Source organism: Quercus lobata, chromosome 4, assembly GCF_001633185.2.
Source record: "Quercus lobata isolate SW786 chromosome 4, ValleyOak3.0 Primary Assembly, whole genome shotgun sequence".
NCBI classification, from domain to species: Eukaryota; Viridiplantae; Streptophyta; class Magnoliopsida; order Fagales; family Fagaceae; genus Quercus; species Quercus lobata.
The window spans coordinates 23,030,401-23,042,769 of record NC_044907.1 but is presented as its reverse complement, the minus strand read 5'-3'; the positions used below and the strand labels follow the sequence as shown (position 1 = coordinate 23,042,769).

At 31.0% G+C, this 12,369-nt stretch overlaps 1 protein-coding gene across 1 annotated transcript; it reads left to right on the top strand.

Moving 5' to 3' along the window:
• Positions 1–6,661: 6,661 nt before the first annotated feature.
• LOC115987256 (heavy metal-associated isoprenylated plant protein 4) lies at positions 6,662–9,234 on the top strand. The gene is made up of 4 exons (XM_031110765.1): positions 6,662–6,874; positions 7,800–7,981; positions 8,628–8,715; positions 8,806–9,234. Exons 1-4 carry the CDS (start codon positions 6,751–6,753, stop codon positions 9,213–9,215), a joined length of 804 nt encoding a protein of 267 aa, XP_030966625.1. The 5' UTR covers positions 6,662–6,750; the 3' UTR covers positions 9,216–9,234.
• Positions 9,235–12,369: the final 3,135 nt, after the last annotated feature.

The following is a 12,369-nucleotide window of genomic DNA, read 5'->3' as shown; positions in this document are numbered from 1 at the left end:
CGGCGAAAAAAATGGTGGTTGTTGATAGTATGGCGGCTGGCAACAATGGGGGGAATGGCCAAAATAAAAGTTGAGGGGATCATGGCCATTGCATGAAAGTTTAGGGGGTGTAAGAGTATTTTTCTCCTTTTTATATTCAGCCAACGCACGGTTTTGGCCTCTCAACAAACAGACAAAACTTGACTAAGCGAAAGTTACTGTACATAAAATCATTCGCTCTTTTTATATAGTTACTACAAGTAGAGATTTGTCTAAAAGGGCTGTGATGATCTTGGCCCATCTAAGTTACAAATCCAAGTCCCAACAGCCCACAGAAAATTGTTTGATGCTACAGAATTTGCTAGATCTATTACACACTATCAGTTTCTTCTAGCTACCAATTAGTAAGCTGCTACCAGTACTGGTATAGCCACTATCCTCCTAATATTGCATTGCTTTCGACAGGTTGTAACAAGGAGGGTCTTATAAATTCTATCTCTATAAATTTGACCAACTATGAATTTTTGGGCCTTGTTGACTTTTCTCAATCTACTTGGAATTTTTATTTTATTTTATTTATTTATTTATTTATTTATGTTATAAAGGTTGGACTGAGGTCCAATCGAGGTCGAACTGTGATGATGTCATAATTAATTTAGTAATTAATTAAAATAAAATAATTGTATTAAATTTGTAAATATTAGCAAGATTGACTAAAAATGTCTATAAAAAATTGAAAAAAAAAATTCAAATAAATTTTCATGATATTATAAGGTTAATATAAACTAATACAACATCAATAAGCATAAAAATAAACTTGTATAATTATCCTTCAGGTATAAATCATTTTGGTTAAATTAAAAAAAAATACTTTTAATTAATTTAGTAAATTCCTATATGCAAATGAGAATTATTATTAAATCACAAGTAAATCTATCAAAGAAAAAAAATTTAGTAATATTTAATAAATTGAGAGAGAGGTAACATAATATATTGAGATTATATAAATCATGTAAGTATAAAATAAATATAATAATAGATTATAGTTAAATACAAGTAGGGCAAGTGGTCTGATGGTTACAATTTTGGTCTTTGTTCTTAATTGAGTGTCTGAGAGTTAGCTCTTTGGCCTTGTCTATTTTTAAGAAAAATTTAGCTAGTTCTCACTCATAAAAAAACCGGTTTATGACCGTTTCCTAGTTAACCCAGTTGGATTTGTCGGTCCGGTTTTAAAAACCATTCTCACTTTACTTTTAGAGCCAGCACATAACCAGCTTCTAAATTTATTTTTCAGTTTGAATTAAGCCAGCACATAACCAACTTCAACACATAACCAACTTCTAGAGACAAAAAACAAAATTAAATTTTAGCTTGAATTAAAATAAAGGAGAGACAAAACATACCAGAATTGAAATCATACTGAAAAAACTTAGATACAAAATGAGGAAAAAAGTTTCAGGATTAGAATGGGCAGTTAGTACTTTCTCAAAAAAAGAAAAAGAAAAAAGAATGGGCTGTTAGTAGGCTAATAGTCCACAATTCACTGACTACACACTCTAAGCTGAAACCCCCCTTTCTCTCTTTATCTTTCCATTGTCTCTTCCTCTCAATCACTCACCTCTGAATAGTACCTTTTGCACCATTGCTTGATCGAATTAATGCTCTAATTCGCACATGGCAGCCAATGTTGTTGTCTATGGAAGGAAGACTAACTCTCATCAAATATGTACTTTTACCTACTCTTAACTATCACATGCACTGCCTATTCATGAAAAAGCTTTCAGAGCCTTTCTTTCTAGGGGGAGATTCTGAACACCAAAGACACATTCACTTACTATCTTAAGACACTAATACAAAATCTAAGCAAATGGGAGGTTTAGGAATTATAGACATTAAACTTAATAAGCAATGGTATATTCATTGCAGCTTCATGTTTGTCATTACAATAGATTGTAAAAAAATTTATATCAAATTATTGCTATAATAACTTCGTTGAAATAAGCTATTAGTTCAAAATTTTAGTTGCAATAGATTGCAAAAATAATTGATATCAATTTATATGATTTCTTCATTTAAAGTTATTGCAACTGAAAATTATAAGTTGTTGCAACTTATTATTGTTGATGCAGTAATTTAAAATTTTTAAGTTACTATTGCAACAATTTTAAGGCAAAACCTAAGGCATTATATCATTTGATTATTAAGTCCACTAAGATGATTATTAAGTTACCTTCAGAGCTAGCATATAACCAACTTCTAAATTAATTTTTCAGTTTGAATTAAGTTAGCACATAACAAACTTCTAGATTAATTTTTCAGTTTAAATTAAGCTGGCACATAAGCAACTTCAACACATAACCAACTTCTAGAGACAAAAAACAAAACAAAGTTAAATTTTCTACTTGAATTAAGATAGAGGAGAGACAAAACATTCTAGAATTGAAATCATATTGAAAAAACTCAGATTCAAAATGAGGAAAAAAGTTTCAGGATTAGAATGGGCAGCTAGTAGGCTAATAATCCACAATTCACTGACTACACTATCTAAGCCGGAATCCCCCTTTCTCTCTCTATATCTCTCCATTGTCTCTTCCTCTCAATCACTCACCTCCACCTCGATCCACCAATGGATTACCACTAATTTTTCTATGAATCATCGTTTTTCCCAACCGCACCTGCCATGTCTATTGTTGCTGCCAACCCCATCGCCGTCGCTGTTGGACTCACTTTGCCGCCCTCTCTAACAATGGAATTGTCACCCATCAATAGGGATGGACCTACAGTAGGGCGGGGGGAGGGGGGCAATATGAAAAAATCATCGACAAACTCTCATACAAAAATAATAATAATAATAATAATAATAATAATCGACAAACTAAAAACTACAAAATAAAAAATAAATATGGACTGAAAACCTAAATTACAATTCTCAAAATTTTACCCTAACCTCGCTCTTCCTCCACTCAACCTCATCAAGCATCAATGCCTCCTCCATCACTGTTGCTGCTGCTGTTCTTTTCCTCAGATCAGATCCAAACTCTTGCTGTTGCTACTCATCCGCTCCTCAGATCCTTGATCACAGTCACACATGGTAAATCTAAGAAATTTCTCTCCTTTCTTAAGTTCATATTTTTGTTTTTTTTTCTTTGCTATATTGCTCTGCCTTAGCCAGTTAGCCCTCTTGCTTTGCGTTCTTTATGAACTGTGGTGACTGTTGTATTTTAGTATTTGTGAGTTGTGGCTTTTTATGGACTGGTGTGTTGTGTCATGTGTGGACCATTGGACCATAGACTAGTTTGTGTTTGTGGCTTTGTATTGACTACTGTATAATTGTTTGTGGCTTTTTGTGATTGTGTGGACTGGTTTAAGTGTTTGTAACCTTTTTTTTTTTTTTTGGTTTTATCTATAAAGAAATAAAGTGGGACCGGGACAATAGGATATGAGTATTGAATTGTGATAGTGAATTTGTGAGAGTAGTCTTTGCCTCTTTGGTAGTCACTGTTTTGTCATTTGTGAATACTGTTAACTGTGAAGACTAGTCTTTGGTAAGTCATAAGTGACTTTTTTTGTGACCAATTGACCAAGTCTTTGGTTTGATTGTTTTGGTTTTATCAAAAATTGTCTTTGTCACTTTGTGTGATGTGGCTAATATTAGTAATATATATAAACTTGTGCTTGTCTGTTTGTGATTATTTTGGTTTTAGATTTTTTTTTTGGTTGAGAAGTCCCTTTTTTTAGTTGGTGTATAGAACCATGAAATATGGAAATAATGAAACTTTTTTTTTTTTTTTTTTTAAATTTTTAGATCATGAGTAAGTCCACTACAATATTAAATTTTTTCAAAAGAAAAAATCTAAATAATTCTAAAGTCATAACTGATGATGCAAGATTGCCAACCCCTAGCGTTGATGTCCCAATTTCTGAAAATCTCCAAACAAAAGTTCCAAATGTCACCATTGATGAAAGTACAGGTTTTGTACGTGATCTTGGAATGCGTAATCAAATATGGGAATATGATGCTAATGAACGGGATGAAATTCGACGAGCTTACATTAAGCTTGGTCCATACTAGCCTAAACTAGATGAGTACAAGAAAACTAAATTTGGAAGTCATTCTCGTAAATTTAAACATTCATGGTTTGCAATTAAGGCATTTAGTACATGGCTTGAATATTCACCTAGTAAAGATGCTGCTTTTTGTCTACCTTGCTTTCTCTTTGACAAGCCAACTGGGAATTCTGGGAGTCATATATTCACTAAGGATGGATTTCGGAATTGGAAGAAAGTTAATGATGGAAATAATTGTTCCTTTTTGAATCATATGGGGAAAGAACCTAACTCTTTTCATAGAGCTTCTGAGCAAGCCATGATAGATTTGATGAACCAGTCTCAACACATACAAAAGGTACTTGAAAATTTCAATTCTGATCAAATTGTAAGCAATCGATTGCGGTTAAAGGCCTCAATTGATGTTTTCAAAGTGCTTGCGTTTCAAGGACTTGCTTTTAGAGGACGAGATGAAAGTTCTGATTTAATTAATCGTGGGAATTTTCTTGAAATATTGTGTTCTAGTTGTTGTTGCGTTTTTGCTAGGGTACTAGTCAAAGAGGCAAACAATGTCCTTTCATTGACCACCACCACCACTAGAAGCAACAGTGTCACGGTGGGAGCGAGAGTTCATTTGCAAGTGCACGTGCATCTAAGATAGGAGAAAAGGCAGACAAGGTGAAAGTGGAGGTTTTGTTTTTTTTGGGGAAAAAATGGGGATTCATTCAACAACTAAAATTTATAGAATTGCAATGAAGGTTAAAATTTATAGAAAGTGAAGGTTAAAAAGTTTATTACAACGAAAAAAATCGTTTCAATAATATATGGGTCATCATTGCAATAGTTGATATGAGGTATTGCAATAAAATATGAGGGTAATAGGTTTGTGCAACAAAAAACTTTTGTTGCAATAAACTCCAAAATATTTTAATGATAACTTTGATGAAATTATATATATATATATATATATATATATATATTTATTGTTGCAATAAACAATTTATTGTTTCGAATATCTTGTAGGTATAGGCTATTAATTCGTGAGTCTTATTGTAATAGATTGCAAATAATTGACAAAAATAAGTTGAATTAAATTATTGCAATAATATTTTCATTGTAATAAATAATTACTTCATTTTGTCATTTCGATAGATTATGAAATAGTTGATATTAGGTTATTACAATTATATATTCTTTGCAATTTCGTATTTACTATTGTAATAGATTGTAAAAAAATTATTATCAAATTATTTCATCCGAGGAATTGATTTAACGTAATAGAGCACCTTTTAATTCGAAAGTTTTAGTATAAGGGTTGAATCTAGTTATGTTATATAAATAATTTTATCTCTAGAAACTAGATAACTATAAAAAATTACTGTTTATGTAATGATGGTACAATGATAAATTTATACAATTTTTTTTTTTTTTTTTTGTCTCAACTAAATAAAACATAATTTTTTTTTATCATTTCAATTTTTCATCTTCTATACCAAACACACACATAAGTGAAAATTGAAAAAAATTTCATTCTTTTACTTTTTATCCTTCCTACATTTTCTATCCTCAAAAGTTTTTAATAATCAACCAAATGTAAGGGTTGGAAAAATTAAAAGATTAAATGCTCATAAAAGCCAAAAAAAATTTGAATTTGAAATTAAGATCAAAAGACTAGAAAACTATTGGTTAATAAAAACATGATATTTAGGCTTTAAATAAAAATGTGTGACTTCGATTAAAAATAAAATAAGAATTTTTGGGTATTTTTTGAAATTGAGAATTTTAACAAAATAAAAGGCAAAATAATGATAAACCAACTCGTTAAAGGTTGTAAATTCAAATGTTTTTTTTTTTTGAGAGATAATTACAACATGCTACTAAACTCGTAGTTCGAACTTTTTCTCCCCTAGACTTCTAAGCATTTTGTGCATGGGGAGGTGCTAATTCAACTACAAGGCCTTTGGCTTCAAATGTTTTTAAAATAGAGATTAATTCTATGAATTAATAGAAATAAAGTTAACAAAAAATAAGATATATTTGAGAGTTTAAACGTGTTATGTAATTTATTAATCTTTAAGGAGACACACCCATGAGAGGGTATATATGACAATGTAGAAATACATACCCTTAAACATGGACAAGTGAACATGGATAGTCCGAATGTCCAATACCACTAAAAATTGCTTGTCAATAAATTGCTACAGTGTTAGCTTTTTGTGGGAGAGATAAGATTCACACATCAAATCGTCATAATGGACTTTATAGCACATGATTATCATCTTAGTGGACTTAATAAGTAGACGACTGCCTTAGGTTTTGCCTAAAGAAAGACAAGCACCTAATAATATGCCCCTCACTAGGAAGAAATATCCACTTTCTTTTCTTTTCTTTTTTCTTTTTTTTAATTTTTTTTTAAAATTTTTTTAAAATTTTATACGTGCAAGTTTCATATAGATATTAGTGAATAATAGTCATCTAACGTGCACTCACTAAAAAGGAAACCATGCATTTTCAGCATATACTATATATTAAAGTTTCAATTTGCTGGTGATCTACCCTCACCAAATCCCACCAATATGTTGCCTAATAAAAGTAAGCAAACACCAATACTTCAATGCTCTTTCTTGAACTTTTTGAAAGCAACATTGAGACGGTATTAAATTGTTCATAGTCTCTGCCATTTTGCTTTTGGAATTGTTCTTTTGTTTCTCATTATAGTGAGTGATGGCAGCTGAAGATGAAAAGAAAGAGAAAGAAAAAATTGAGGTGATTACTGCGGTTTACAATGTTAATCTCCATTGCCAGCAATGCGCAAACGATATCAAGAAGCCTCTTTTACGTACACAAGGTACCTGTGGATTCCTTCCGTAGTCTTTTCACTAGATTTCAATCTTTGTGCTATAAAATCCAATACCATGTTTTTAGTTTATATACTCCTTACGATCTATAAGTGTCTATTAAATGATATGACACTTTGTATACTATTGAATTCCGGAAATAAAATCTTATTGAATTATTTGCATGCAGTTCTTTTTAATTAGAACTATTTAATTGTCTCCCGGCAGGGATGGAACTAGAACTTTGAGTTAGGGGGGGCGGTTTTACTGTTGGCTGTGTACAGTGATTTTAACCTCTAATTCTGCTACTTAGCTGCTAAGACTATTTATTATTATTATTATTTTTTTTTTGTAGATAAGAACAAAATTATTTTTGTTAAGAATTTTTTTAAAGGGTAGGGTTATTTATTTTGGATAAAATTAGTTAATTGAGCTTAATTTTGTTTTTAGTTTTACTAGTAATTTTTGCTGTTGAGATTTTTTTTTTGGCTTGTATATTTTGTTTTAGATTTTAGATCTATAAATTTTTTTATGGTCACTAAAATGAGGAAAATACTAGAACTTCAAGTTTTTTTTATAAATTACCTAAATAATAAGTGGTTACTGGTAAATAAAAAAAATGATGTAAATGGTGTGTCCATATGCGAACCAATAAAACTTTGCTACCAAAAAGGTTTGTAAAAATGTTATAAAAAAGTTTGTGAATATAATATTACTCTTAAAAGAATCAATGATATTGTTCAAGGCAAATAAAATGTAATTTTATAGAACAAAATTGCTAAAATTAATATACACATATATATATATATATATATTAAAGATTTCTCATATATGGTTTCAAGTTTTCTATTTTGTTTCCTTCATTATTATTCACTTGTTAACCTGATATGCGTGGAGCCTAAAGCGAAATTGTCATGGCACTGTCATTGTGACCAGGGGTTCACACTGTGGAAACTGACATGGAGAAGAGTGAATTGAAGGTTAAAGGTGCGATCGACCCAGTTAAAATTCAGAAACAAATAGAGAAAATAAGTAAGAGAAAGGTTGAGTTGATATCTCCAAAAATCAAGGCCAAGGAAAGTGTTACAGTAGAGAAGAAAGTCAAAGAAACTAAAGAAGTCAGTATCATTTCATTCTAACTATAAAGTTTAATACCAGAACCTGCATCTTACTAATAATGGAAATCACAAAAAGCAATATTTGCATGTGTGTGTACTTATGATCTGGATGCATGCATGTTTGCATTTCACATGGAGTACTCAAAATAACAATTTTGTACTTCATAACATTTCCAGACGAAACTCTGTCATCCAGAACTGAGCCATTACAGCTAGCATCACATGCACCACAGAAACCCTCCCATTTTCATTTTAGAAACCAACATGCATGGTCTCCAATGAGGTGGACATTGCTTTTTATCACTGAAAAACATTGTCATTCATGCATGTTATGGATGATACTTCACACCCAACAAAAAATAGAATTATTTCAAACAACTTGAAGAATGCAATATGTAACACATAGCAGAATATCTTGTGTCCATTAGCATTGGAGGACCGTAGTAAATATTATTATTATTATCTGAACTGATTGCGTTTCCAATATGGTGTTCACAATTTTCCATTCATTTATAAGTGCTCTATCTTGATTTTATCAAATATTATACTCATCCCTAGGTAAAAAAGCATCTTCTAAACACACATTTCTTCAATTACTATATACTTATGGAAATGTAAAAACTGGTCTTGTTTATTTGTTCACAAGTTGATTTCGCGTACAACATCAGTGAAAGTTCACATGCACTGTGACAAATGTGAGCAAGACCTGAGGAAAAGGCTACTAAGGCACAAAGGTAACAACCAAAAGAGTGTTAAAACAATTAAACTCTGTTCCATGTTGATGTAGGGTTCATAATAAGTCTGTCAACAACATATATATGCAGGTATTCACAACGTTAAAACTGACATGAAAGCACAAAATCTAACGGTTGAAGGAACCATTGAGCCTAAAAAACTACTATCGTACTTGAAAAAGAAGGTGCACAAACATGCAGAGATTATAAAGTCAGAGAAAAAGGAGGAGAAAAAAGAAAAAGAGAAAGAGAAAGAGAAAGAGAAAGAGAAAGGTAAACCAGCCGAGAAAGGTGAAAGTAAACCCAGTGAGAAAGGAGATGGCAAAACTACTGGGAAAGATGAAGGGAAAATCACTGAAACAACCAAGATTGTAGAATTTAAGGAAGAGAAGGTTGTGGAGGTTAAAACTAAAGAGGGCAATGCGCCATACTTTATTCATTACGTTTATGCTCCCCAAATGTTTAGTGATGAAAATCCAAATGCTTGTTCTGTAATGTAGAAAGAGTGTTCTGACTTTAGTTGGGATTCTTAATTCCCTAATTTTATCCTACAATTGAAATATAAATGGAATTATCAAAATATGCAAAAGAACTTTATATAAGCAAGAAACTTTTTGTTATATTCCAAGATTTATTTGTTTGAGATCAAACTGAACATCTTTTCCATATTATGTTTTTCATTACAACTTTGTTTATTTATTTACAATGCTAGTTTGCATTTATGGTTTATATATTGCTTACTAATCCATTATAATCCATACTTCAGCGTTCTGGGAATTACAAAATGCAAGTTAGTGATGACACCCGGATAACATAAAGCAGCCATAACTTGCTCACTCATTAAATTACGGCTTACTAGCTATGTTTTGAGAAGTATATCTTGCTGAAAATGCGCAACCCTAAATCCATATTAAGCAACATCAACATAAGGAATCTGTTAATTGAACTAAAAGGGCAGAGAGCTAATTGTGGGGAATGTATGAGGCTCTCTCTCTCTCTCTTTCTTTCTCTCTCTCTCTCTCTCTCTCTCTCTCTCTCTCTCTATATATATATATATATATATATATACATACATATATATATATATATATATATATAGAGAGAGAGAGAGAGAGAGAGAGAGAGAGAGAGAGAGAGAGAGCAACTATAATTTTTAATTATACTCCTAAAAACTATAATTTTTAATTATACTCCTAAAAACTTGTTATTCTTTTTGTGACATTTATTTGCTTAGAGGTTGATTCTAAAAAAAAATAAAAAATGCTTTAGAGTCTTGATACAACACACATTCTACTCATAGAAAGTTGAAACTCATAAGTAGAGCTAAGGATTTTTGGTATGGTAATAATCTACTTGGAAGGCACCAGTTTGTGACAACTGATTGAAAAGAAATTAAAGAACTTGGAGAAAAATATATACGCCAACCCCATCAAGAGATATTTACCCGAATAAATATCAAGGTGTTCACATAGCTTCTAGTTCTAAGGATGACAATAAAATTACAGACTCCTACACAAGTGACAATGGTAACAAGATCTTGGTGATGAGGAAAATCAAGTACCATCAAAGCCTAATTCTAAAAATGAAACACAAGTACCGACATATGTAGAATTAATACAATTTAAACCATGTGTAGTAAACCCAAGACCGACTCAAGACCTAAGATGATAAATTTAAGTGAAAATTTTAATATTTAATATTATGTAAATAACCTTTATTTAACTTTCTATATTATAATTGTTCTAAATTTAAAAACCACTATTCTTGCCTTTTAAGATACACTATTACTACTTAAGTTTTTGCATCTAGTAAGCTTGCTCTCATCTCTTTTTTGATAAGAAGATCTTGTGATATAATTTATCTTTAGTTTTTTATCAAATTTAATTTTAAGTATCGTTTTACAGGAAAATTATAATTGCAATAAGGGGGCCTTTTTATAATAGCCCTAGGCCAAGAGTCAACCATATGTAGACCTAATATTGCCTATTAAAGAGTCAAAACTTCATTTTTGTTTTGAGAAACAAAGAGTCACAACTTGAAAGGGAAAGTGCAACAAGAGAAAAAAAGTATTAGAGGGTGCACATGTGAAAATAAGTTTGATGCATACGTTACTCTTCAAATCTCCATGGTGCACATTATTTGAAAAAAAAAAAAACAAAAAACAAAAAAAATTCATAGTACATGAAGTGAAAAGGATATTATACAATGATGGTTCTTATGTATCAAGATAATATTATATATTATGCATTATTGATTCACCCATTAATTTTATCATTTTAAATGCATTTTCATTGATAGAACTGAAACCTTTTCTTTTTAGTACTATCAAAAGTGCTTCAAGAGTTGGTGCATGTCAAGCTCAACATCTTTTATCATTAAATACTTTAAATTTGAGGTGAAGTTTTCTCCAACCAAGAAAAAATGATGCATGGGATGCAACTAAAATTAATAGTAATACATTTTATTTTGATTTTACATTTTAATTTAATTTAATTGATAACATTTTTTTTTTCTTTCCTTGTTTGTTGTAAGTGCATTCTCATCTAGAAATGCAAAAAAAGAAAAAAAAAAAGAAAAATCATTTTACCTATCAAAAAGACACATTATCTATTTTACATGACCATTTTTACAACATACCCTGCATCTCATTCTTTATTTTACATTCTATCACATCAAAATAATATATTTGATTATTTTCTGCCCATACCAACGATAGCAACTGAGCTCAAAACACCACCACCTCACGGCAAAATCAGCTGCCACCAAGATCCAAAATCCAAAACTATACCCACCTCTAACCCAGCAACAACCCACACTAATGTCAATGACCACTAACAACATACAACCAAAAAAAAAAAAAATCCAAATATGAGAGAAACTCACCAAGATAACCTAGATCTACAAAATGTAACAACATGTTGATGCAAATGCCGACGACCACCAACACCAATGACTGTCACAACAACCCAGTGACTACCTAACTCACACCACCCAAAGACTACCGGCAATGACCACCACATGCAATAGTTGCAACATTGGTGTTTAGGGAAGTATTCGAAGAGGAGAGAGAGTGTAAGAAAGAGGAGAGAGGGGCAGAGAATAAAAAGAGAGAATAAAATAACAATAAAAACAATTTACATGTTGCTACAGCAGCACGTAAATGTACATGACACTATAGCAAGTTGTAAAATTCAAATGCAAAATTCCTCACTGGATGGAGCATTTTTTTTTTTTTTTGGGTGCATTTGTGTGAATAATATTGTTGGAAAATTTAAACCCCGGTTGATAGAATTAATAAGTATTAAACTCAAGTTGTTAATTAGATTTATTATGAATAAATCTTGTTAAAATAAACAAACATCAATATCATGCACAACGGAATAGTAAATAAGACAAGATATGATGACTCAGGAAAACTAATGAAACAAACTAGTTTTACAGTAAAAAAAACTAGGGGAAAACCTTCCCAAAAAGCAATTCACTATAATAAAGAGAAGTTTCAAATCTAGTACAAAATCTTTGTCCCTAGATTCTATAATCCCCGTAGATGAACTTATAACAGAAATTTTTTACCGCTTCAAAACGTCTGAACTCTTCAATATTTGAAAGAGAAGTTTCAGATCTAGTACAAAACTTTTGTCCCTAGACTCTACA